Source organism: Podarcis tiliguerta, assembly GCF_965153285.1.
Source record: "Podarcis tiliguerta genome assembly, chromosome: 8".
Taxonomy (NCBI): Eukaryota; Metazoa; Chordata; class Lepidosauria; order Squamata; family Lacertidae; genus Podarcis; species Podarcis tiliguerta.
In genome coordinates, this window is record NC_139541.1 from 42,166,991 (window position 1) to 42,194,089 (window position 27,099).

At 42.7% G+C, this 27,099-nt stretch overlaps 2 protein-coding genes across 3 annotated transcripts; one reads left to right on the forward strand and one right to left on the reverse strand.

Moving 5' to 3' along the window:
* Positions 1-91: 91 nt before the first annotated feature.
* Positions 92-20,344, reverse strand: CENPT (centromere protein T). Of its 2 annotated transcripts, XM_083452444.1 has the most exons (16): positions 19,995-20,344; positions 17,829-17,928; positions 17,033-17,126; positions 15,446-15,576; positions 12,346-12,379; positions 10,832-10,974; positions 10,385-10,636; positions 9,505-9,538; positions 6,260-6,402; positions 5,538-6,071; positions 3,761-3,982; positions 3,325-3,546; positions 2,785-2,881; positions 1,787-1,951; positions 1,432-1,536; positions 92-476 (listed from the first exon to the last, which is right to left on the reverse strand). In XM_083452444.1, exons 1-16 carry the CDS (start codon positions 20,223-20,225, stop codon positions 350-352), a joined length of 2,634 nt encoding a protein of 877 aa, XP_083308570.1. In that variant the 5' UTR covers positions 20,226-20,344; the 3' UTR covers positions 92-349. The 2 variants fall into 2 exon arrangements, with proteins under 2 accessions (XP_083308570.1, XP_083308571.1); XM_083452445.1 differs by lacking the exon at positions 3,325-3,546 and having other exon boundaries at positions 19,995-20,240.
* A 669-nt stretch (positions 20,345-21,013) lies between these two features.
* THAP11 (THAP domain containing 11) lies at positions 21,014-25,174 on the forward strand. The gene has a single exon (XM_083453389.1). It carries the CDS (start codon positions 21,554-21,556, stop codon positions 22,370-22,372), a length of 819 nt encoding a protein of 272 aa, XP_083309515.1. The 5' UTR covers positions 21,014-21,553; the 3' UTR covers positions 22,373-25,174.
* The last annotated feature ends 1,925 nt before the right edge of the window (positions 25,175-27,099 follow it).

The following is a 27,099-nucleotide window of genomic DNA, read 5'->3' on the forward strand; positions in this document are numbered from 1 at the left end:
GTTTAAGATGGCACACTTGAGCCTCTGTGACTCTTCAGTCCTCCAGCACACTGTGTAATACATATCAGTTTTTCAAAATAAAATACAGAACTTGTGCTCTGCAAAACATTGCTTTATTTTACAACCACTGTACAGGAATATGAAGAAAGCTTCTGTAGCACAGGAAAACAAAGGTATAAAGAGTGAATACTTATTTTATTCATAATTGAGATTTTCCCCGAGTCTTTTAAGTAAAGTACTGAGAACTTGCTGGGTGTACTGTAAATGTTCTAATTCTAGAGCCTCCCAGGGTGTTTCTGGAATTGCATTCCTTTCCTCATATTGAGAACAGATTGCCACTAGCATTTCATCATAGCATGGGAGGGAACACTTTATTTCCACTAGTGGCAACAGGAATTAGCAGCTGCCTGTACTCCAGAGGCATGTGACGCTCTATCAGCACATTTAAAGGAATCTTGTCAGTTATCAGTCCTTGCCTGGATTAAAAAGGGGAAGAAAATAATACACGAGTTAGGAAATAAAGTTTGTTTACAACTAATGGTCATTATGGCTGTAACTCAAATAACTATCAGGTTGCCATTTGCTATTAGGCAGAAAATGAGTTCTCAGCTAAATTTGTTCATTCTGATCATTGCCCTCATGAACTGTGACTGTAGCTTCAGATAATCGAGAGGCCAGAAAGACATTTTAAATAAAGGCAGGGTATACAAAAATTGCTTACCATGTCAAACTAAAAACATTGGGGACAAGAATGAATGAATGAGCATTGGGGACATGATGTGGGACAGCACAAACCTATGTCTGATAGAGACCACACACACACAAGGTTTTTTTAAGGATCTCCAAGAGCAGGCACAAATAGCAGCTCTGAATTTAACACATTCACCAGACATTTGTCCAAAGCTGGGCATTAGCACTGAGTAGCGATCTGTGTAAGTGTAAGATGGGACTGCCCAGTTAGCATTCATCAGCCCCTCTTCATCACATTCCTCTCTGCTGAAATGTCCATTTTTGTTCCCTTTTGTACTGCATACCCCATGATACACACAACTGCCTCTTTTTTATGTCAGGTATTGGAAAGAGGTTGTTGTAATAAAATGACCTCAAAACTTTCTTTAGCAGAACAGATTTTACTCAACAACACCAACAAAGTAGTCTTGACTACTTCTACACCCCATGTCTGCTTGAAGGAAAACAAGGGCCAGGTTAGAGACTACTTGCTTTGCAATAAAGTTGCCTGGAAACTGACTTGCAGAAGGCCCCAGGACTCTATAAAAAGTGTTAGTCTTCAAGTATGCATGCCCTTCTGTTAGTCAATTACTGTTTGAGAGATCTGTTTTCAGAAATATACACAACTTCAGTAGCACTGGACTCGAACATCCCTTCAATTTGATGAAGAGCCCTTGAAACAACAAACTAAACATCCTTTACCGCCTCATGAGAAGCTCCAGATCAGCTGGCTCTACAGTCTTTCTTCTGGCATGATTTGCATAGGCTTCCAAGTCATCACTCAGTTGTTTAAAGTACAAGTTCACACTAAAAGGATACGAAAAGCAAGTTAAGCAAGCTGCAGCCTTCCCACATTCCAAGAGATGGCTATGCTGCAAGGCCACAAGAAAAACAAGAGGACCCAGTCCTCAAAACGTGTGGCAATGATGGAAACTGACAGCACAACATCCTTCATGCCATATAGCCACACTTTGGTTTTCTTGGTCCAACAGTGTTCAGCTGGCAACCTCTTCTCCCACATCATTAATTGGTATGAAAGGTGTTCACCATTACTCACCAATTCTCCACAGCCTTGAAAGCATCCTTGGCCACTGGCATCTTCACACAGTGGGCAAATACATTTTTTACAAACTTGCTGGGGAGGGCCGGCTCACGTTTTCCTCTGCATGCCCTCTCAGCTGGCTTTGTAGCCTGCTTAACTGAATGCTGTTTTGAAAGAGACCTCCAAGGGAAATAAATGTTAAATGTATGCAGCAAGCTCTACAGGAACAGATGCAACACACAACACATAATCCTCCTGTTTTACTTAGGGAAGTTTCACCTTAGTTTAATGTTGAAAAGAGTGAGTGCTTTATGTACATTAGTGGCCTACCAACAGAGGTACACAGAAAGGGAAGAAATAAGGTATATAATAGCCAGAAATGGCAAAGTAGTATGAAAATTCAGAATTCCTATGTATTATTATTTAATGAATTTATATACCACCCTATACACAGAGGTTTCAGAGTGGTTCACAGAAAAGATCAACATAAAAACCACAGTATAATCAAAATAAAAACAACAACCCAATAACATCGCCTCCGTCAAAAAAAGAGTAGTCCTGTGTTTCCACTAGAAAGATTTAACAGATACTTGGCAGATCTGCATTCCCACACCTTTTTTAGCATCAGCAGCTACAATCTCAGGCACTGTTGTGACAAGGATACTAAATCAGAAAAGCTAAAGAACAGTTTGAGGTCAAATTAAGCATGTGCAAAATGCTTACCCATCACTGAATAACAGCAACTAGCCATTAAAAATAGAGAGTTGGAGCAGGACTTCCAGGTCAGAGGAAATGACTTCTAGGCAACACAATGTACCTCTTGCATTGAGAAACTGAACATTGCAAAGAAGCCCAAGAAGCTACAATGCTTGTGCAGACCAGACACTCAAATGTATAGTCCTTTTATGCTATAGGCAGCATAAGGCAAAACAGCTATTTCAGATTAATAGAAGTCAGTTGCCATAGTCAGTTGCTGAGGCTGAAGTTCTATCCCATTGCAATTATATAGTTACCTGGAGGCAGCCACTTTTGGAGCATGTAGGGCAGACAGCAATGGTGTATACTGGACAACTTTAGTACGTACAAATGCCGGTGTCTTTTCAGTTACGTCTGATGGGAGAGAAAAAAGATAAGCCCTGTGCATGCCATCTCCAAGAAGCACTCAAGATTAGGCTGAAAGGCAGTAGGTGAGTCACAGATAGGGTCGCTTGAAGCAACTTGGGATTTCCTCCCTTTTCACCGCTGACCTAATACTCCACAGCAAGGGCTTGAGAGATTCACCAGCAACTGATTTCTTAGCACTGGGTAGAAGTCTAGCTGTGAATCCTTGCTGGGAGTTTGAGATAAGGAAATAATTCAAGAACAAGTAATGCTCTGGAATAAGGCTGTACAGTGATAAGTCTCTCATGACAGTCCCCAAAGAGCTAAAATACTCTGTTTTGTTCTGAAAATCTGGAGGAATGAGCTCACCAACAGGTAGTTCAAATTCCATTTGTCTACACTTTCATGAGTAACCACAATTCCATTCCCCTTCCCAAAACAAATCTTCTCACCAACATTCTCAGAATCCATTTCACTCTCTGACACCTCCTCAGATTCAGAATCCATTTCAGCTTCTGAAACCATGTCATCCATAGTTTCTAGGTCCAACATTTTCCCTTGAGATGTTCCGTCTTCCATTTCTTTTGTTGGTAGCCTCTCAAACTGCTCAGATCTCTTTCTACTTAAACGTCTGCTTGGAGTTGCAGCTTTGGTACTTTGGGGGTTCTGAATATCTACAAGGAAATAATTCAAGAACAAGTAATGCTCCAGAAGAGGGCTGTACATTGATAAGTCTCACCGTGACAGTCCCCAAAGAGCTAAAATACTCTGTTTTGTTCTGAAAATCTGGAGGAATGAGCTCACCAACAGGTAGCTTCAAATTCCATTTGTCTACACTTCCATGAGTAACCACAATTCCATTCCCCTTCCCAAAACAAATCTCCTCACCAACATTCTCAGAATCCATTTCAGTCTCTGACACCTCCTCAGATTCAGAATCCATTTCAGCTTCTGAAACCATGTCATCCATAGTTTTTCGGTCCAACATTTTTTCTTGAGAGGTTCTGTCTTCCATTTCTTTCGTTGGTAGCCCCTCAAACTGCTCAGATCTCTTTCTACTTACATGTCTGCTTGGAGTTCCAGCTTTAGTACTTTGGGGGTTCTGAATATCTACAAGTCAGAGGCAAATAAGGTATTCATTCAGTGACAAATAAAATCTTACAGAACTTTTAGAAATACAGTCACACACAATACACCTGGGTCTGCTACTACCCATTCACATATTGCCAAATAGTTTTTAACTTTGACAGTATTGCTGGAGTTCAGCAGAGAAGGCACATGAAAAAATTTCCTCTGGAGTCTCATCTCCACAAGAAAAAAGGAATTATGTTCTGGGTACTGGCACTACTCAATCCCATTTTAGCTCCTGAGATCACACCTGAGACATATGTTCTCTGCAATGTTATGATCCACAAACTTTTCAGACTGATGAGATCCATAAGATGTTTACTTTATTTAAAATAATTTATAAAACCACTTAAACAAAAAATCTGTAACTGGTGCATATAGGGCAATTTAAAACAATGATCAACATACAAATAAAAACCAGCAAAAATCATAATTTGTTTACATGTCTGTATAGGTTTGCCAAAACAAAAAGTAGTACTATACATGGCCTGGATTGCCATGCTGATCTTTTTGGAGAACAGACAGAGCAATCATTCGATGCTGAGGTGACCATCAATCAGTCAAATCTTCCAGAATGGCAAGTGGTAACTCCTGCAGAGATTAAAATCTCTGATAGAGAGTTTAAAATCAAAAAGTGCCAGGCGAGGACATGATGCCGCCAGAGCTATTTAAGACACATATGGAATGGTGGCAACCCATCTTGACCAAAGTCTACACCCATAAAAATAATACAGCTTAAATGCCGGCTGGCTGGAAATTGAACATCATCGTGCCAATTTATAAGAAAGGGGGTAAAACCCTCCCTCAAAATTACCGCCCCATTAGCCTGCTGGACATCCCCTCCAAACTCTATGCCCTGCTTACCAAATTAACAGACTGGCTAAGTGAAAATATCACCTTATATGAGGAACAAGCAGGGTTCAGAGCTGGATATAATACTATTGACCAGTGTTTTACACTGTCTCATATCATCAACAAATATACTCAACAGAACAAACGTAACCTGTTTGCTGCCTTTATTGACCTATCTGCTGCTTTTGACTCAATCAACCGTAATAGACTGTGGAAGAAATTCTCAAATGCTAATATAGACCTATGACTCTTATTATTAATTTGTGAATTGTATTGTGACACCGAAACACAAGTTAGAGTGGGCTTAAGGGGAATGATCTTGGTGATGATCTTACTGGGTCTATATTAACAAGAGCAAAATTAAGTTAGAGAGGCATTACAGGTGTTCAGAAAATACAAAAAAATAGGCAGAAGGAAGATTCCCAAATTGACAGACACCTCCTAAATGTTTGTCCTTATATATAAGGGAAAGGAGGAAGGAAAAGGTGGAGGGTTTTTGTATTAGCTAAGCTTGTCCCAGATGTGCTCCAGGAGTCATAGCAGATTTCTTATGGTGAGGAAATGAATGTATTGGAAGCAAGAAGAGAAGCATCCAAATCACCAGGAAGGGAGGAGATAAAACACTAATGCAATAGCTAGTTGTGAAAGTCTTCAACTTTCCTCACTTCCACTGCAGATTACTTACTGGTGGGCTGATGATTTCCAGGACTTATGAAGTGTTCCATATCACTGTTCCCATGCAGGCTCTCTTGCTGCCCTCTTTCAGGAGTAACAGTCCTTTCCTGGAACCCAACTTTCAAACCATTTGCATGTTCAGCGCCCTGCCTTAGCATCTTTTTTTGATGATGGCGTATTAATCCTTCTTCAGTATCATGCAGGCTCTGCTGATGCTCTTCTATTGGATTAGCAGCATTTTCCTCAAGTACAGCTTCAATCCCATCAACACAGTCAGTGTATTGTGTGAGTATCTCTTTTTGTTCATTCTGTGTCTCTCCTTCAACAGCCGTATCAGTCTCTGCACCCTGACAGGGTGTCTGAATAGAGGATGGCGAGCTCTCTCTGGCTAAAGACTGCCTTGTCGGGTGAAGCTGAGGAGGAACACCAGAAAGCCCTGCTCCACTCTGCCTGCTGAGCTCAGGTTGGGCAAACAACTCTGTATCAGCAAATTGTGCTGAGGAATCATTTGATAACATACTTGGAGCCACAAGGTAACTCTGTGCTGTTGAAAAAATTTCAAAAACGGATTAGCCTTTTAAATGGGGATAACAGTCTGATCATTCCATGCTCCACCATAACAACTTTCAGACACTTCCTTCTGCCCTGGAATATTAATCTCCCCTCTACTCACAGGTTGCTACTCAAATTGACACAGGCACCCGGTCCAAATGAGAACCAAAGGAAACTCACAGCCTTTTGTTTGCAGCAAGTTTTGATCAATGCCGTCTTCAAAAGCTTTCACATTAACACCTCTGTAATTCTTTGGCCTACGGACTAAACCTTTCTTTCCAGCAGAGCGCAATGGTGGTGGGGTTCTAAAAGAGATCTGAGACCTGAGAATATAAGAACAGAGCACATGAAACATATTGCTTGTTTATCTAGCACTGCCTTCCCTCTCTAATAATGGTCATTGTTGCATGTTAGTATAATGAACAGGGAGCCCTATACACGGAATCACCAGCTAACTCTCGTATTCATCTTCCTAATGGACCCTGATCTTTCTCACTGAATCCCAATGGAGCCGACAGTTCCCGTATCACTGGACCCAAAGAGCTCAACTGTCATAGCCATACTCAAACCAAGCTCAAAGAACACAATCCTGGGTAGACAAATGTGGCATTGGACTGACCGTAAAGTTTCATTTTATGTAGTTAATAGAGGTGAGCCTTGGACAGGTTGTCCTTCCCACTCACTCCACTAGGCAGGAATATTCAAATTAGAGCTGTTCTTACATAGTAGTGGGAGGGCGAGTGAGAGGGAAAGCTCCCCTGTTGAAGGTATCAAAGCTCAAGTAAAAAAGCTACAGCCCCTTAAAAAGGTGTCATGAAACCAGAAAGAAGACAAACCCATCTTTCAGTTTCATCCACCAAGTTAACTCAAACACATCACTTAGATGAGGGGCTCCCAACTGTGGTCCTCAGACCACCAATGGATCATGAGCTTCATTTAGGTATGGATGTGAAGAACATCCATCACTTTAAATATTCATACTGATTTTTAATTGTATCTCCTGTAACTATATTCCTATTGATGTTCCTATAATCCTTGCAAATAAATAAAAATGAAACAACACAAGAGTAAGTACCCTGTGAGTAAATGGATCATTGCTGTTTTTACTGACAGTTGTATTATATGTTATAAATAACATATCCACAAGTATGTTATTTAGCACTGTTGGAATAAGGGAAACTTATTCAGCCATTTATTTACCACAAGGAAACTCTACTTGTAGACTCATTTAAAAGCCAAAATAACTTCTGGATGTTTATGGCTCTGAAACAGATAACCTAAGGAAATTGGCAGTATATATCAGGGGTAGTCAACCTTTTTATACCTACCGCCCACTAATGCATCTTTCTTGATGGTAAAATTTCCTTACCGCCCACCAGTGCTTGATGGAAGGAGGATTCAGCTTGCGCCGTAGAACCCCCTACCACCCACCTAAAATCCTGAAAGGCCCATTAGTGGGTGGTAGGGACTAGATTGACAACCCCTGGTATATATCATGTGTCAAATGCTGATGAAGCAGAAATCCCTAACTATGGGGAGGAAAAGTAAGAATAGAAAGTTGATAACTTTTACTGACACACAGTGTGTGTGATGATACCAGAGATGGATTTAGGGGAGCGCAACCAGTTCAGTCACACTGGCAATGGAGCCTTGGGGGTGCCACAATTATGAGGTAAAATGGAAAGTGAGAGGCAGAGGAGAGGGGCTGAATTTTGGTGTCACACGGGGTGCCACTTAAAGTTGAGATCCCAAGGTCTGCCACTGATACTATTCAGCAGTGCAAAAACAGTCTAAATATTCACACATAGGTTAAAATCAGACAATTCTTCAAACCAGGGAATAGTTATCCTTTTTTCAGACAGAGGACCACAGTGGCCCATGGCCAACCCACTGGGAGCCACACATAAAAGCAGCCATGGCCTTTTCTCACCCTTATTGCTTATTAATTTCACTTTCCTCAATAAGTACTATCCAACATCACTGCACTTCCACTTTCCTTATTCCTTCGATGTACATTCAAGTTGAAAATTTCATTCACAGCTGTTTCCAGAAACAAGGAAAATAGCTTGGAAAGGCTTCTGCACTGGTTCCAGCTTCCCAGGGGCATAGTGTGGCGGAGGGAGGGGGGCTGTCAGGGCAATCACCCTGGGCACTTTTTTCTGAGGGGTGTGCTGCTTACAACGCCTTCCCCAAGCCAGATCTGTGCTGCTTTGCAAGGCTAGAATCTGATCAGATCCCAGCCTCGCAAAGCGGGACTGGCTCAGGGAGGGTGAGAAGGAAGCCAGGTGCCCATTGATCTCAGCCTTGCCCTTAAGGGGCTGGGATCAAAGGGTGCATGGCTGTTGTGCCCTTCTCATGCTGTCCTCCCTGAGCCACTTTGCAAGGCTGGGATCATTCCAGCCTTGCCAAGTGGCTTGGGGCTGGTGTCACTCTGGCGGCAAGGACTGGTGCATGGTGGGCTCCATTCACCCCCGACGTACATGCACACCCCAGACACCATGAAACCGCACCCTGCAGCTGCAGCTTCCTCTCCCTGTTGCTAATCCATGAAGGAAAAATTGGGACCTTCTCTGCCTCTTATTTCCCGTGCAGCTACTTTTGGTGAAAGAATAACAATGGGTTGTTAGTTCTAAGGCAGCATTACAACTGTGGATGGGGAGCCTGTCCATGCTCCATCATTCCTCCTGCTTTCATCCCGTCCAAATCAGGCTCTATAGCTACTTACTTGTAGTTCCTATTTGCTCTCCCTTGCTGGCTTCAGTGTCTGCCATTGTTCATGCAAATACCTGACAATGAGGTGAATCTAACTAAGATCCTAGAGGGCTCAACAGCACCATTTGCTGCTTTGCAAAACGTTACAACCCCTCCCCCCAAATATCCAATACAGCAGCCAAATTGCTTGGGGGACATAGACATTCTTGGGGGTTGTGTACACAGGCCACAGCTTAGCCATCCCTGCTCCAAACCATGGTATGAAGGATCAGGAACAAGCAGTGGAAGCCTTAGGCCTATGCACTCACTTCTCTCTCCATCTAGCCTGATAAATAAGAGATTTAGAAACCTCTCCTGATCTTCTTCCTTTTCCTGCAGGTGGGCAGCATGGAGAAAACAGGCTCATCAGCTTGAGACTTTCTGGTGCTCACTCCTGGTGCTCCAAATCACTGTTTGGAGGATCATCTGAATGAAGCCATACTGAATGTAGTGGCATATAGAGCAACCAAGTAGCTCCAGCACCTCTGCCATCACTGTTGTAGCCCTCAATAGGTACATATCATGAAAAGTGGGTAAGAAATCAAATAAATAAGAAAAATAATAGTTTGTAATTCCTCTTTCATCAGTGTTGACAATGTACTGGATGATGACATTATGTTGTTCAGTAGAGGAAGAATTGCTGTTACAGCATAGTCAGAGCAAAGATAACTTACTTTGTCCGAGATGTGTCGTCCAACAATGAATGAGCTAGAAAACAGATCAAGGCATATACTGAATGGCCATGGTAGTGAAGTGTGCAAATTCTACATCTTACAAAAATATTATTTAATGAATCAACTATGCCTTATGATTAATACAGTGGTACCTCTGTTTATGAATTTAATGGGTTCCAGAAGTCTGTTCTGAAACTGAAACCGTTCTGAAACTGAGGCGCACTTTCCCTAATGAGGCCTCCTGCCACCGGTGCCCTTCCACCATTCGGATTCCGTTCTTAGACCGAAGTAAAGTTTGCAAACCGGGACACTATTTTCGGTTTTGTGGAGTTCATAAACCGAATTGTACTTAAACAGGACTGTTCCTTAAACCGAGGTACCACTGTACTGTGTAAATATTTATTTAATTCACTTATACTTTTCCTCTTCAGAGCTCAGAGTGGCTTATAATACTTCCCAGGGCCAGATCTGCTTTAGTTTCAGCAACAAAACTGTATCATGTACCTTCTAACTGTTCTCTAGTCAATTCAGAAATATTAAATATGGAAATTCTCTGCAGTGTTAATCTGAGCCGTATTCATGGGTGAGTTCAGAAGGACACAGCAATTATTCTCACTGACATATTCCAAAGCCTACACATGGCCTGTTCATTACAAAACATATTTGGCTAAGGCACCAGAATACCATTAGCACTAGCTCTGATTGTTTCCAACAATTCTCCACAAAAGGGAGTGCGCATTGTTCAGTGCACTGGTGCTCCTTGCAAAAGACCTCTTTGGTTATTTCTGCTGCTGCTCCCATTTGTGCACATTACTAGGCAAAATACAAGCATGAGCTGATTTTTGTTAAATAGACAGATGGGGAAAAGTAGACTACTCACTTATATTTCCTTTATTCTTTGTCACAACTTCAACAGCCGTATCAGTCTCTGCACCCTGCCAGGGTGTCTGAATAGAGGATGGCGAGCTCTCTCTGGCTAAAGACTGCCTTGTCGGGTGAAGCTGAGAATGAACACCAGAAAGCCCTGCTCCACTCTGCCTGCTGAGCTCAGGTTGGGCAAACAACTCTGTATCAGTAAATTGTGCTGAGGAATCATTTGATAACATACTTGGAGCCACAAGGTAACTCTGTGCTGTTGGGGGGAAAAAATCAAAAATGGATTAGCCTTTTAAATGGAGATAACAGTCTGATCATTCCATGCTCCACCATAATAACTTTCAGACACTTCCTTCTGCACTGGAATATGAATCTCCCCTCTAATCACAGGTTGCTACTCAAATTGACACAGGCACCCGGTCGGTCCAAATGAGAACCAAAGGAAACTCACAGCCTTTTGTTTGCAGCAAGTTTTGTTCAATGCCGTCTTCAAAAGCTTTCACAGTAACAACTCTGTAATTCTTTGGCCTACGGACTAAGCCTTTCTTTCCAGCAGAGCGCAATGGTGGTGGGGTTCTAAAAGAGATCTGAGACCTGAGAATATAAGAACAGAGCACATGAAACATATTGCTTATTTATCTAGCACTGCTTTCCCTCTAATAATACAAGAAATCACCAGCTGGCTCTTGTATTCATCTTCCCAACGGACTCTGATCTTTCTCACTTAATCCCAATGGAGCCGACAGTTCCCATATTACTGGACCCATGGGGCTCACCTGTCATAGCCATACTCAAACCAAGCTCAAAGAACACAATTTAGGGTGGACAGATAAACCCCACAAAGTAGCTGGTGAAAGACCCCTCACAGCCATAGAATTCAGTCAGCTAAACAAAGAGCTGTGAATTCCTTTAGGAATTCTGCATATAGGCTAACAACACCCCCCTCCCCATGCAAATAAATAAAAACAAGGACCCTGTGAGAAAATGGGTCATTGCGGTCTTTAGTGACAGCTGTGTTACCCTTTTCCATGAATATGTTATTTAGCAGTGTGGGAATCAGGGAAAATTCATTACTGAATTGCCACAAGGAAAACTTTGTAAACTCAGGGAACAGTATCTTTTTAAAACACACACACACAAAAAATTAATAATCTGGATATTTGTGGTTCTGAAGCAGGAAACAAGAAATTGACATTATGTGTGAAAGGCTGATGTAGCATAGGCAGATTTCCCCCATCCTGTCCATGTTGCAGACCAAGCTGAAATTTCTAACACTGGGCAGGAGAGTAAAAAAAGAGAAAGCTGATAAACATGGCTACTTCCCACATGTATTCCATTTTAATTTCTTTTTAATTAATACCTAATGAATTTCAGTTACCTCAGCAAATGCACCCCACTCCCACATATATCATTTAGATTTTGACAGTGTTCAAAAACAGGGCATTTTAAGCTGCCTAGATATTCACAAGTAGGCAACATAATCCTCCAAACCAATCATTAACCACCCCTGTGCCAAATAATGATTTGCAGGATCAGAAGCAAGCAGTTCAGTCCTTGGGCTTATGTACTCCCTTTTTTTGCCACATAGGTAAGAGGAGATTAGAAACTTCTGCTTCTAGTCTCCTCTCTTTATCTAAATTGGAGGAGGAAGCTCATCATCTTGAAGTTTTATGGTGCTCACTCCCAGCCCTTCAAACCATGGGTTGAAGGATCATCAGAATGTAGGCATACTGGATGTAGTGACTTATAGTTCAACCAAGTACTTCCAACATTTCTGTCATCATTCCTGTAACCTGCTTTGGGACGTTATGGTGAAGGGCAGATGAGAGATTTAATAAATAATACAATAAAATTTTGTAATTGTTCTTTCATCCCTTTCCACAATATACTCGATGCTGACTTTATGTTGCTCAGCAGGGGAAGAATTGGTTGTTACACCATAGTCACAGAGCAAAAATAACTTACTTTGATTGAGATGTGATGTCCAACAATGAATGAGCTGAAAAAGAAGTCAAGACATGTTTTAGATGGCTATGCTAATGAAGCATGCAAGTTTTCCAGAAATATTATTTAATGAATAAACTATGCTTTACTACTGGAAAAGGTTCAATTATATCACATTCTAAGACTAGAGAGAGAAACATATTTTTTTAAAAAATATGACCATGCATCAAAGGATTATTTATTTCACTTATACTGCTCCTCTTCACAGCTCAGAGTGAGTTATGTATAGTTTGGATAGTTACCCTGAACATACTTTTCTCTGGAGAGGTGAACAAGGCATCCATCCACCTTGGAAGTTGAATGGAATCTGTTCCGGAAGTCCATTCGACTTCCAAAATGTCCGGAAACCAAAGTATGGCCTCTGATTGGCTGCAGGAAGTCCCTGCAGCCAATCAGAAGCTGTGCAAGCCCTGTCAGATGTTTGGGTTCCAAAGAACATTCACAAAGTGGAACACTCACTTCTGGGTTTGCGGTGTTGGAGAGCCAAAACATCAGAGTACCAAGGTGTTCAACAACCGAGGTATGACTGTAATTGGTTAAGCCCTCATTTTGCCCTAGAGAGGCAAGGAACCATATTACCACCTTTTTATGTTTCCCTTATCCTGCTAGTGCTTCCTCCATTTCAATTTATGGCCAAGCAAATATACAGCGATTCAACAGGTCTTTTTGAGGAAGGAAAACAACCCATGCCTTACAGACTAGCAAAAATCAAAGGTCCCCCCCCCCCAATAAACTACTCCTTCAGAAAGCTGGGGAAAAGGCATTTGGTGCCAAGGTTGGTTCTGGGAAAGGAGAAGTCTAACTGAAGAAAATGAGAGGGAAATGCCACATTCTGGCAGGATTCTTCATGCAACCATTAGGATAAAAAAATGGCACTGAAAAATCTGTGGAAGACAGCCACTCGCTCAGAAATATGGATGCAAATGACAATTTTTTTCTATGCTAACAAATGAAGGGGATGAAGTCCTGCCTGCAATTGAAGCAATCTCACCCATGTCATCAAGAAGCTGAATACCAACTAGCTCTAGCTGGGTAGGACTGTTGAGGAGCTTCAGGCTAGGAGCATGGGTGTAAAATCCTTTGAGGCAGGCACAGCAGAGGGTTGTGTCAAGGACTTGCAAAAGCAACTAGCATTAGCTGGGTCATGGACATGCTGGAGTTGCTGAAGCACTCACAGTCTCATTGTAAAGAAGTGCCTGGTGGAAGAGGCTACGTGCAACAGATGTTATTCTCTTTAGTGCACTCAGAGCTTTAATAACTCTAATGCATTTTTTGTCTGTCAAATAGGTGGCTGTGACTTTTCCATGTCACTGGGAAGAGCGATGGGTTATGTCAGAAAGCAGAAATTTTCACTTTGGCAACAGATATACTAAAATTGGAACATTACCAAGATTAGTACGGCCCCTGCACAAGAATGACAAGCACATTTTTAAGCCAAAAAGCAGAGAACCAGAGGGGACAAAGAGCAATTTCAGAAAACTAGAAAGGAGAAAACAGATACTCCCCCCGTCCTTCAGACAGAGAGAAAGAGAATATGATAAAACAAATAATCCAAAAAGGAGAAAATGCAGTAGAGCAGGGGTAAGCAACCTAAGGCCCATGGGCCACAAGCAGCCCACAGGGATCGTTTAACCAGCCCATGAACCGCCCCCAAGGCAAGTCCCCGCACACTGTGCTAAACCAGCACAGCGTGGTGTGGGGACTCGCTTCCATGACGCCGGAAATCGCGTCTGCACTGAAGGGATGGGTTTCCAAAATCCAAAAACTGACTGTGCAGGCAGTTTTAAACTGCACCAAAATCCCTATTTTTCCTTAGCTAAAATGCATAAACTCAAGTCGTTGAGTAAATCCATAACAAGAACAAAGCTCTCTCCCTTATCAGTCCGTGGCGGCAATGAGTGACCTTGCCAAGTTCCAGTACAGCAGGGATGATGCGTGTGATGCGTGTGTGCCTTATCTTATGTGCTGACCACAAAGACGCGCAGACCCACGTCTGGGAATAACGCCAGAGTGTGTTCTCGGAAATGGTCATCTCTGTCTCCCAGATAAGAGTAGGAAGAGGAAGATCCTTTTATGGTCAGAAGTACAGGAAGGAAGATCCTTTTATGGTTGGGCTCATAGGGGAGGAGTGAGAGGGGGCGTGGAGGATATATAAACTGCATGAATCCTGTCATTTCTTTGGACTTGCTGGGAACTAATCACGCAAGTGCCTTCTGCTATCCGGAGAGCAGAATAAACTCTTTCTTTGAACCAACCTCGGTGTCACTTTGACTTCCTTCCTCCTGTCCCAGATCAACGCAGACCCAATCGGTGAACTCCAATAAGGCTACAGCACAGATGCCGGAAATTGTGGGCGCACGCGCAATTTGACCCATGAAATATCAGACTTAAGGCACCAGCAAACCATTAACATCTCATTCTATTGTTTCCAGCTATATTGTTGTTTTAGGAACTGGTGTTCCTTCCTCTGCAACACATATAGTGGCTAATTATCCTCTTTAGCCATCGCTGCTGCTGCTGCCCCCCCCCCCCCAAATTTGGGCACTTGACTAGTCAAAGGAAGAGCATGTGCTGAGTTTTTTATGTAGAGAGGCAGTATCACTTCTGCCTTTCACATTTACTACCCCCACCCTGGTGGTGCATTGCTGTTTATAATTTCATTTGGCAAGCAAGGTTACAGTAAGGTGGATTGTTCCAGGATATTCTCAGAACAAAAATAATATAACGAACCTTTTGGAACTCATTTTCCTTCATAGTTACGACTTAAATGTAACATAATTTTCACAAATGTATATCAGGTAGTTCTATTCCCCATTTCAAATTAGTGTTAGATTGGTATAACCCTACTTTTATTGGTGTCTAAATTACTGAGCTTGGTCAGTGAATTGCAGCCCAAGGGTGACATTCTCCTATTTGGTTTTCTTAAAGTTATAACCTCCCCAAAGCAATGGAGAAGAAGACAACTCATTTAACAGTTTACTTTACTCTGATCTTCAAACAAGAAGATTCATAAAATCCTCAGCTTTTCTAGTGCACCCTAACCTTCAATGCTCCCACTCACTTGAGGCAAGTTGCTCATCCACAGCTCTCTCAAACACAGAAAGACGGACCTTCTTTTTTGACCTGGTGTTGAGCAGTGCAGTCCGAGATGTAGCCTTGGGAGCAGAGTCAGACAAATGGATTTCTAGGTTGCTGAAAGATGACAAAGCCAGTCTTCAGTCAGGAAAACAGTTTAATGTCAACTTCCAGGAAATATGTCAACATTTCTCCAGCCTTGCTGAAGAAAGAATTTGCCTTCATAGTTAAGGAACAAATGAGGGCCTAAAGTTTAGTGTCACTATAACTGGGTGACCTGAGCAGAGCTTGCACAATACCAACATACAGCTGCTCAATCTTACTGTCAGTGACATAGTGGGACCATACCTACAGGAATACTGCCTGTTCAGATTGGAAAGTCACAGAGGAAAAAAAAGACATTTTACAGTGCAATCCTTTATAAGCCTACAGGGATAAGTCCCACTGAGTTCACTTAGGCTTATTTCCAGAAAAGTGTTGATAGGACTGTAGCCATAATCTGGCAGAACTGTATACTCAGGAGTAAGACATTTGTCAGCAAGTATACAAACATGCTTCATGCACAGAACATCTGAGAAATCACACTCTTATGAAATGTCAGGATACTAGCTATATTAGCAGCATACTGAGATGCTCTTAGTCATTATCCATGTGTCTAATTACACTTCTGTGCTCTGTATGGTCTTGCTGGAAAAAAAGCTTTATATATTTCATTGCTAATTAAGGACCACCTACTATTTACAAGAGCAGACAAAACTACAGAAAGAATCTGTTTGCTTTTAGCTATAATTAAAATTATTTATGAAGCACCATCAGTGTTCATAGCACAATATAAAGGAATGTAAGCCCACGCAAACTTAAAATAAAATTTGCAAGTATTTTGTTATTGAGCTGTTCTCCCCTTCTCCCAGCCAAGTGCAGAAAGTTCAGTCTCAGAACCACCTGTCTTATGCCAAGTCACCACTATTGCCCGCATCATCTTCTAGCCACTCAGCACTTTTGCTGCCCTACTTCTGTGAAAGTGTCTCAAAATAGAAGAGTTGCCACATAAGCAGTGGGGTTGTTATTAAGATTCCGAAAATATTTCCCCCCCATTACCTCTTTAAGTAGAGTTTGACAGGCTGTGTCCCTCCAGATGCTGTTAGACAACAACTCTTGAAATACAACTGCCATCATTCCTGACCACACTGGTGGGGGCTGATGGGAACTTAAGTCCAACACAACTTCTGAAGGGCCACAGGCTCCTCATCCCTGCCTTAAAAGTATTATAAATGGCTGGTTGATTCAATTTGGTCCTCTTCCAGTAGCAAAGCAAGTTAACTTCCAGCCCCCACTTGCCTAAAGCAACCATTCAACAGCTATTCAACATTTCGGCATCCATCACATCATCCCTTACAAACTGAATAGTCATTCCTCAAACTTCTACATTTTGGTTCCATTACGTAATGTCAGTGAGCACAATATAACGTACTGCAAGAACACAAGAAAACAACCTGGCCAAAATTTACAGGTTTTCAAAAGAATTTTACAAAGAAATATGCTTAGGATTGCAGCCTTAATCATGTTTAGTTACCTGCAGGGTACACTCTCCAAAGGAGCTTGGACTATTGTCTCCACTGGTTTGAGGGAATCAGGTTTTTCAGGAACAAGAGGGGAGACTATTGGCTCTGTTAAAAGAATACATGGACAAATTGTATTTCTAATGGAACTCCAAGCAAATTAAAATTGCAGCAAGAAGATGAGTGGGAAAAATATGTCTAACTGCACTTTTAAAGCAGAGAATAATGACTGTAACACTGCCATAGACAAGAGAGATTTAACTGGACTGTGACCATAAAAAAGACTTTGTCCTTTACACCATGCTCAAAATAGCATTGTGCAAAAAAACTTTTTAAATGAATATTTAAAGTGGCAGACAGATATGTTCAATTTATTAGACATATTAGTTTCAGAAATGCATCAGGAGACTGAACTTAATGTGAAGATTTATTCTCAGAGGATGAATGGTATATTGTACTGAAGTGGGTTACTCCTCACTTGCTTTGACACTTACATAAATGACACTTTGTCCCTGTTGTTTGGAGGAGTAACAATTGTCCTCTAGTTTTGGAACATACTGTAGCAGCTTTACCAAAAAAAATCATACTGCCGAAGTCAGTGGTAGAAGGTTTTATACAGAAGGTCCTAGGTTCAATCCCCAACATTTCCAGGAAGGACCAGAATTCTTCTTCATCCCTGAGGAGCTGTTGCCAATCAGTAATTGTATTGAACTAATAGGACCAATTGTCTATTGGTATAATGCTGTTTCCTATGACTGCCCCTTCCCTCTACTCAACAGCACCAGAGACATTCTTCTATCCCCTACTTACGGGTCTCCAGAACCTTCCTGAATAGAGTTCGAGGTGTTACTGGATCCGTATAAATAGAGGCACCAGATCTTTGATAGGCCATGGATCTGAAGGGTCTCTCCTGGGGAGAAAAAAAATCACTCCTGAAGCCAAGTAGCACACTTCTATGTTACAACAGAATTCTAAGCACATGTCTTAGATTGAATGGATTTAAATCAAAGTGCTTTAAACCAGAAAGAAAAAGGCCAATATAAGCCATTGATCTAAATCAAGTTTTCCATTGATTACTTCTTCAGATATTTCCTAAACAATAGTACAAATATGAACATTAAATCTGTTAATTTATAACCGAGTATTATTGTTGTTTCACGTTTAGAAACCAGATCCTCCATGTCTTTAATGATTCCCATATACAATCTTTCTTTTGAACAGCAGCCATTACAATGAGGTTAAATATGGGAATACAAGAACCTGAGCAACGGACAATTCTGTCTTCTGCTCTTCTTTTCAGTGTTGCTCATTTCTGCTTTTCTCTGCTTTGGGTCCAACCCCAGTCCAACAGAAATAAACAAACATGAAAGGTCCATGACTGGTAGGTTCAAGTAAGGTCTGATAGTTACTGCACAGACTGACTAGAGGTTGTTTTTATGAAGTAAAATACTCATATTAAACCCCCCCAAAACATTTTAATTATTTACATAGAAGACCCTGATGTAATGCTGATGCAGTAGTGGGTAGGTGTGTTCTTCTCCACCTTGTGTCCTCTGGCTTGTGAGGTGCTTCAAGAGTTCATCATACCACCAAGCTCTTCAAAATCTACATGAAGCCACTGGGGGAAATAATGGTTTGCACTGCCACCAAATGCTGATGACAAGTAGTTCTACCTTTCCTATCTACCTACTAATCCCTACTTTTGAACAGCTACCTGAATCCTGTTTTGAGACTGATGAGAGAGAACAAGCTGTTCTCTATAGTTCAGATTTCTATTGTACATAGCTGGTTTATACTAGAGTATGCTTTTTTAAAAAATGGATTTTATTTTATATTAATAAATTTGTAATAAATTAATAAATTTGTAAGCACCAAGAGGACTTAAATGAAACACATGACTCACTAATACCTTCATTTGATTTTAGCAAACATTCAAGAAAGCAGACTTAAGATTACAACCTCATTTTAAACTCCAGTTTATGATTCAGTTATAATTTGTACGTATGTGAAAAGTGCCCTTCTTTCAAGTGATGACAGAAGCTCAGCACAGGAGCAGGCCCCACTCTTGCAACACCTATGTAGGGCTTAATTTATGAGTAAAGTAACCACATTAGGAACAGGCTGCTGCAAAGTTATGCCATTTCCTTCAGCAGCCTAGATGATATAGCAGTTAAGAGCATCAGCCTAAGGGCTGTGTACACACCATACATTCAAAGCACATTTCTGCCATCACAAGGAATTCTGGAAACTGTTCACAGTAGCTCTGTTAAGGGTAAACTACACTTCCCAAACTTGGGGGGTAGGGTGGGGACGACCATGCTTTAAATCAGTGTTTCCCAAACAGGAAACACTTGTTTTCCCTGGATTGCCAACTGTTTTCAGACTACTACTCCCATCATCCCTAGCTAGCAGGACCAGTGGTCAGGGATTATGGGCACTGTAGTCTATAAACAACTGGAGACCCAAGGGGTGGGGCTGTTTTAAACATATGGTGCGTATACAGCCCAAGAGGAGGGTCAGATCCCCTATCAGCCATGATGCTTACTGGAGTGATTACGGACAAAATGCTGTATCTCATCCTAACATACCTCACAGGGCTGTCATGAGGATAAAACGGTAATGCCGTCAGAACGGTCTTTGTAGCCCTGAGTTCCTGGGGGGGGGGGGAGAGAAGGATATAATACAATAATAGTAGAATATACACCTAAGAAGTAAAAATAAAACAAAAACCAGCTCGTTTGTAAAGGAGATGAAGAAGGGCAAGAAGAAATCACCAGAGTCTGCTCCTGTTAGACCTCAGGGCCAACTCTTGAGATCCCTGTGACTTACTAAATGTTTATTGTTTCACATGCGTGCATTTTTAAAAGTGCATGGATGCTGCTCAGAAAGATACGTATCCTGAAAAGGCGAGATAAAAAAATTTGTTATAACTGATAATTAGGGTCCGTGCTGCCCCGCCCGGTACCTTCACCTTACCTTCATCTCCAACCGCAGAGACCGCCTCAGGCGCCGTGGGGTCTCCAGCTTCTCCTCGCGCGAGCTCCTCCGAGTAGCCATGGCTGCCTCTTTTTGCGTTTTAGTTGCGGACAGGCGGCCGCTGAGGCGAGTCTCTCGCATAGTGTAAACGGCCACCGGCCGGCAGGCGCGAGACTCAAACGGCTGCCGAAGCCAGCTTCTTTCTCTCCCGCTCAGGGATTCAAGCGGCATCAGCTGAGAGAGTCTCGCGATAATTCCTCGCTTCGGCCCACGACCGGGTCGTCGCCTCTCGCGTTGGTTGCTGGGAGATGTAGTTCTGCCGTTGGAAGTAGCTACAGCGGAGGCTCCTTTGTCTGCCCTCCCTGATCCTATACTACTGTACAGAGCGAATAAAACCAAGTACGTGGATGCACCTGTAGAGCTCAAAGTTCACATGGGCGCATTCTCTGCCAACACATACTTCCGCTCACCCCGTTTCCCTAATCTGATTATTTAAGACTGAGGAGAAGGATGTCTAGATTTACAGCATTCCTCGAACTATACTGAATAAACCAAGGATGGAGAACGCGTGGCTCTGCAGATGTTGTTGGACTATGACTCCAGTTAGCCCTGATCGTTGGTCGGCAATATTTGAAGGGCCACTCACAGGTCTCCCATCCTAGGATCAAACACTGAGACAATATGGTAGGCTAGCACTTGGCTGTGCCCTAATAATAAATATTCATATTGCTGTAACTGACAGAGTGGTGCAGCATAAGTTCTTGCATGTATGAAGTTCAGCGTGGGATATTTTAGAATCGTATAAATCCAGAATCACTACTATCTACAGTGAGCCTCAATATATGAAAACATGTCTGTAAAAGGGTTAACCATAGAAAATGAACTGAAAGGTCAGTACTCCTTTTGCAGCCATGTTGGTATTTGCCTCATACACACAATACATTCAAAGCACACTATTCTCCCCGAAGGAGTTCTATGAACAATAGTTTGCTAAGGTGCTGGGAATTGTAGCTTTGTATTTACTCCCAGGTAAGCATGCACAGGAGTCGAAATAAATTCCAGCAAGGAGCCTTGTTAGTCTGCTGCAGCAAACAAATAAGAAGTCCTGGGGCACCTTAAAGACTAACAAATATTATTACGGCACAAGCCAAAACAAAGGCCAACTATTTATATTTATTTATTGCCTCATAAAGCCTCCAGCCGCCTTCCAAAAAAGTTATGGGGCTCGCGGAGGATTGTGGGAAGCTGTAGAGCGCGCGTGGAATCCCCAGCCCGCTTTCTCTCCCGCTCTTCTGTGGCCAAGTTAAACACTCTCGTTGCTGCCCCGCCCAGTGGTGCCTTGTGGGAAACGTAGTTCCGGCGGCGGCGCGGTGCTTTGTGGGGCGGGTAGTTCCGTTTCCTGTGGCGCTGTTGCGGAGAGCGGTCTACTGTGGCGGTGGCGGAGGAGGCTCGCCTTGTCGTTGGGACTCGGCATCGGGAGGCCTTGTGGGATCTGTAGTCCCGGCTGCCTCGGCCCGCCGAGGGAAAGGAGGAGGGCGCAGCGAAACACCACACAGACCATGCCCGGGTTCACGTGCTGCGTGCCAGGCTGCTACAACAACTCGCACCGAGACAAGGCGCTTCACTTCTACACCTTCCCGAAGGACGCGGAGCTGCGCCGCCTTTGGCTGAAGAATGTGTCGCGGGCCGGAGTGAGCGGATGCTTCAGCACTTTCCAGCCCACGACGGGCCACCGCGTCTGCTCCGAGCACTTCCCCGGCGGGCGCAAGTCCTACCTGGTGCGGGTGCCCACCATCTTCCCCTTGCGGGGCGTCAACGAGCGCAAGGGCGCCCGTGGGAACCGGCGCGCACGCCACGCCCCCGCGCCTCCCCAGGCGCCCGCGGTCGCCGCCGCGCAAGCCGCGGTCTTGCTCGCTTTGCAGGAGGGAGCCGCTGCCGCCGCCGCGGCTGGGCAAGGTGTGCCCCGGGGAGGAGGTGCAGGAGATGATGTGAAGCCTATGGACCTGACCGTGCAGGTGGAGCTGGGAGGCCCTGGGACGATGCTCGGGGCCCCAGGGGCGATGTTGGGAGGCCCCGGGGCAATGATCGGGGGCCCTGTTAGCCTGGCGTTCCTTACAGATAACGGGCCCCTGGTGGACAGCCCGCCAGACCACTCCTACTCACTGTCGTCGGGTACCACGTCGGAAGAGTTGCTGCGCAAACTGAACGAGCAGCGGGACATCATTGCTCTGCTGGAGGTGAAGATGAAGGAGATGAAGGGCAGCATCCGCCGCCTGCGCCTGTCCGAAGCCCAACTCCGTGAGGAGATCCGGGAGAAGGACCGCCTGCTGCATGCTGCCAGCATGGGAGGGGGGGCTCGCAAGCGCCATGGTCTCTGAGACATACGTGCCCTCCTTAGGATTGGGGTCCTGCTCTTCAAGTTGCTTGTTTCATGTAGGGCAGGGGACCGAGCACAAATCGACCTGTGTGGTATTGTTTGCAAACAGAACTGGCAAGAAATGCCCAAACAGGACGAAGGGGGTGGGTGGGTGGGTGGAGGCAGGCAGGCAGGCAGTTGTAGCAAGGACAAATGGTGCTCCACAGCTTGGTGTGGTATTGCTGCCCAAGATACATTTTTGGTCCCTTTCAGTCAGGTCTACACTGTGACAGGCAAATCACCAGTTCTTGACTATGTACTGACAACATTTCCTTCTCCTGTCAGGAAGCCCAGGGTGGTGTGTGAGCAGGCCGACACTTAACTGGACCCACACACTCACTTTTTACATGTTTTTCTGTGAGAAGTACCCACCAGGAGTTGGCTACAACAATATTTTTATATACATAAAAAGATGGGTACAGTCTGGATTATTGGTTATCAGCTGATGCTCTACTCGTATTATGTCCTGTTCAAAGCACAGTAGCAGACAGCAGCTGCTTCGGTACTCTCAGTAATGTTGATTCTGTGAGAGCTGGTCCATTTTTAGCATTGCTGGGGAAATGTCTCTAATAAAGCTGGATGTTTCCATTAAGTGGGCGGGTGTAGGGCTATGAGCTTCTGTCACCAGTGGGATTAAATTTAGTGCAAAGCTAATTTTGAGGAACAATAACAGTTACTTTCTAGACAAGCACACTCGGGTTGTAAATCATTTACTCTGGAATAGTCTAGTGAAAGTCATGGCACTTTCCTATGATTATTCTGCAGTAAATGTCTTGGTGATCAACGCCTTAGAAACCATGGCCATCAGTGGATTTTGTTTGTTTTTCTTTATGGAAAGAGAGAGAGAGAGAAAATGTGGGTTGTCATCCCCCACCCACAAACTACTGATATGGAGTATGCCATTTTTGATGCCAAGTTCATTCTTAATCATTAAAGAGGGCAACTGGAGTCTGTATTCCTAGGATGCAGTTATATTTGGTGTTTTGCCCTTTTTCTGTTTCTAGTTTCAAGGGATTATTATGGCCATGCCATAGCTGGATGACTCCCTGCCCATCATGGCATTCAACAACTGCTTCTTTTCCTTCAGCAATGATTCAATATTCTCTTGTGTAAACCAGTATTGTGTGGTTTATTTCCTTTTCACATATAATTTACTGGGATGCAATCTGGCTAGCATAAGAGGAATGAGGTTAAGTTACAGTGGCTTTGCAAACCTTTCATACTTCTAAATAAATTAGCATTCTAACACTCTCTGTTAAGAGCCTGGAAGATGTTAATGTCACAACCATGGACTGATAAATTTGTGAGATACACTTGTACTTTTCAGATATTTATGAGCCAGTTTGCATCTCCATGGATATGAAGATGGAAAGAGATTAGAGAGCAGCCTGCCCTATAGCCTGATTCACTTTTGTCAGAAATAGATGAACCCCCTCCCCACCAATATTTGTATGTCTGTGTAGCACCAAATAGATGCTTCTGATTATTGTATTCAGTGTGGTTGATGATATACTTCAAATAAGAGTCCACAACGGTGTGTGTACTCTGCATGGCTATGCAGAGAATGCCAGAACATCTCATTTCACAAAGAAAGAAAGAAAAACACAATGCAATAGCTAGAGTTTTTGAGTTTATCAAACCCATAACTAAAAATCACAACTGTAGGCATGTAGATTGGCTTTTATTTTCAAGTGTAAAAATACCTTTGGTTGAAACTATTGTGACTGGCAGGGATTGGCTAGTGTCAGAATGGCCATCTGCCCCATTTTTTTTCTTTTTCTTTTTTGTTACAGTATTTTTTATATTTTATATAACAAATCTCAAATAGAAACCACAAGCTTGTATTGCTTATATCCGTTGTATATACCAATAACAGTAAAAGCAATGAAGAAAATATTTTTTTAAAAATGGAGAGGGGGAGATTATTCCCTCAAACAATTAAAAAGCTTGAAAAAATACCATAAAGAAAACCTATTTCTTACATGTCCCTTGTTCGTCTGACTATATATACTGTAGGTCGTAAGACATGTTCAATTCTTGGTGTGATTGACTCCACGGTTTATTGCAGGAGGCAGCAGCACACCATAAACTCTAACCTCATTGGATTTCATGGATGTTCTGCTGTAGTCATTGGGGAATTGGTCTGTTGTTTGAACAAGATAGTAGACTGTATCAAATTATTTGACTAGAAGTTGCTAGAACATGATTCAGCTTGTAACTAGTATTTTTTTATTATTTAATAACTATCTTCTTTTTCCAATCTTAACAGATTTCTGTGCTGCCCCCCCCCCCATACTTCTGAAGTGGGGAAGAAAACTACAGACAAATTTACTGCCATGTGTTGTGCTTAGGTCAAGTTTGGTCACACAGCTTGCATTTTGCTCTGTATGCATCTGTTGAGACCTTAAGCAGCACACTAGTTTTCTTTCTTTGTAAATAGACGGTGCATTCTAGCTGGCTGAGGGTGTTTCGAAAGTGTGTTGTGACAAGTCGTGGTACTTTTTTACCATCATTATGCACTAAAATACGTTCAGTTGCTTGGATTACTGGACTGGTTATCTGTTGGACTGTTCTAGTTTACTGGTTATCCTGAGGTGCTAGCAAATATGCTTAATTTGAATAAAATATATTTTGTTTTTGTTATACAGTACTGCAGTCTGTAATTTGTCTGTAACATCTAATAGTTCTTTCTTCCTCCACCTACTCCATGGCATTTGCTTGTTTCTGCTTTGATTAAACACATTTCAGTGTTTTGTTTTCTATCTCACTTGGTTAAGAGACTTTTATTTGCAAGGTCTTCTTCTGTGGTGATCACTTGTAGCTGAGTAAGATTGTCTTCCATGAACACGGTCATAACCGTGAGTCCGTTTTGAATCCACATGTCCTTCCATAGTGGGGACGTAGGTTTCGGGATGGGAGTTGATCATGGTGAGGGTTTGCCAAATATGCCTTCCTCTGAGCACGTTTCTCAATTTTATCCTGAGTTTGAGCGTCTTCAAAGTCCATGACACCTTTGGTAAAGGCTGTTCTCCAGTTGAAGCACAAACAGGCCAGTGTTTCCCAATTGTTGGTGTTTAAACTACATTTTTAAAGATTTGCCTTGAAAGAGTCTTTAAAACTCTTTTGTTGACCATCAGCATTACGCTTTGGAATAGAGTAGTTGATTTGGAAGACGATAATCAGGCATCCAAACAACATGACCATTTCAAAAAGTTGATGTTGAAGAATCATTGTTTTGACACTGGTGATCTTTGCTTCTTTCAGTACACTGGCATTAGTTGCCTGTCTTCCTGCTGGATTTCAAGGAGTTGGAGATGGCGTTTATAAGTTCATACAGTAAGGTTGGTAGTACAATAGGTTTGTAAAACAAGCATTTTGGTTTCCCTACGAATGTCCTAGTCCTCAAACACTCTGTACTTCAATCAGGAGAAAGCTGCACTCGCAGAGCTCAGGCGATGCTGGATTTCGGCATCAATGTAGGCTCTTGTGAAAAGATAACGGCCCAGGTAGGAGAAGTGTTCAGCACTTTCCAACGTTACACCAATGAGTTTGATTTGTGGCGCTGCAGAGGGGTTGTTTTGTGCCTGTTGGTGCAGCACTTTGGTTTTTTGGATGTTGAGCGATAGACCAAGCTTTTCGTAAGCTTCTGTGAAGATATTTAGGATGGTTTGGAGGTCATTCTCTGAGTGTGCACATGCTACATTGCAATCAGCATACTGAAGCTCTAAGACAGAAGTTACGGTAACCTTACTCTTTTCTTTCAGCCTACTCGGATTAAAGAGCTTTCCATCTGTTTGGTATATGATTTTTACTCCAATTGGGCGTTTCACTTCAACAAAGTGTAGGATCATGGCGATGAAAATAATAAGTAGAGTTGGGATGATAACACAAGCCTGTTTAACACCTGATCCCACTGTGAATGGTTCACTTGGAAAGCCATTCTTATCTGGGATGGATTTTTGGAAGACGCCTGTGTGTGAATTTGCTTTATGTGTGTAGATCAGTGCACGCTGACCAACAAACAATCTTCGCAGTAAAGCTCTATTCTGATGGCATGAGTATCACGACGACTGGTAGATTCTTACCTGCTGCAGCCTTCATCCGCCTTCACAACCCTTGTAACATACTGCTTGTTATCTTCTGCCTGTTCTGCCATTGAGGACTTCTTGGCTCATTCTTTGTCTAGCTCCTTCCCCGTGACCTTATCTTAGTTGACCCTGCTGGGAGTACAAGACACCTGACTGCTTCGCTCACAAGGGTCATAGGAATGTGCAAGCCCACTCAACACGACAAGGTGATGAAGAGTACATATGGTTGCAACTGACACATGTATTTTTTCTTTCTGCTAATCAAAACAGGTTGATATACAAGTCTCTTTTTCCAGGCTCCACATAATTCTTAATATGATTTCATCATTTTTCTTTCTTAAATGTGAACTGACACCTAGTGATGTGTCATAATTTTTTGTGTATGGTGGAATAATGGATCTTCTTGCCTGACCTGGTGTTTCTAATTGACTTGCAGCTATACTGGATTTTCATTTTTCTGACTACATTTATGCTGGACATTCAGACAACATTTTTGTGAATGGTGTTCCTGTACTTTTACATGCATAGTGTCTAAGGTTTCTACCCTCCTATAACATATGTTTGGCCTCTGCTTGGACTACATGGGTAGCCTCAGAGTCCT

Bases quoted from the DNA above. Each gene is read 5' to 3' on its own strand.
- CENPT (XM_083452444.1), bottom strand. From the start codon at position 20,225: ATGCCGCTTGAATCCCTGAGCGGGAGAGAAAGAAGCTGGCTTCGGCAG. The intron at 17,127-17,828 runs GTAAGTAGGGGA...TTCTTTTAACAG, and splicing joins CAGGAAGGTTCTGGAGACCC to AGCCAATAGTCTCCCCTCTT. The intron at 3,983-5,537 runs GTAAGTAATCTG...TCTGACTTGTAG, and splicing joins TGGAAATCATCAGCCCACCA to ATATTCAGAACCCCCAAAGT.
- THAP11 (XM_083453389.1), top strand. From the start codon at position 21,554: ATGCCCGGGTTCACGTGCTGCGTGCCAGGCTGCTACAACAACTCGCAC.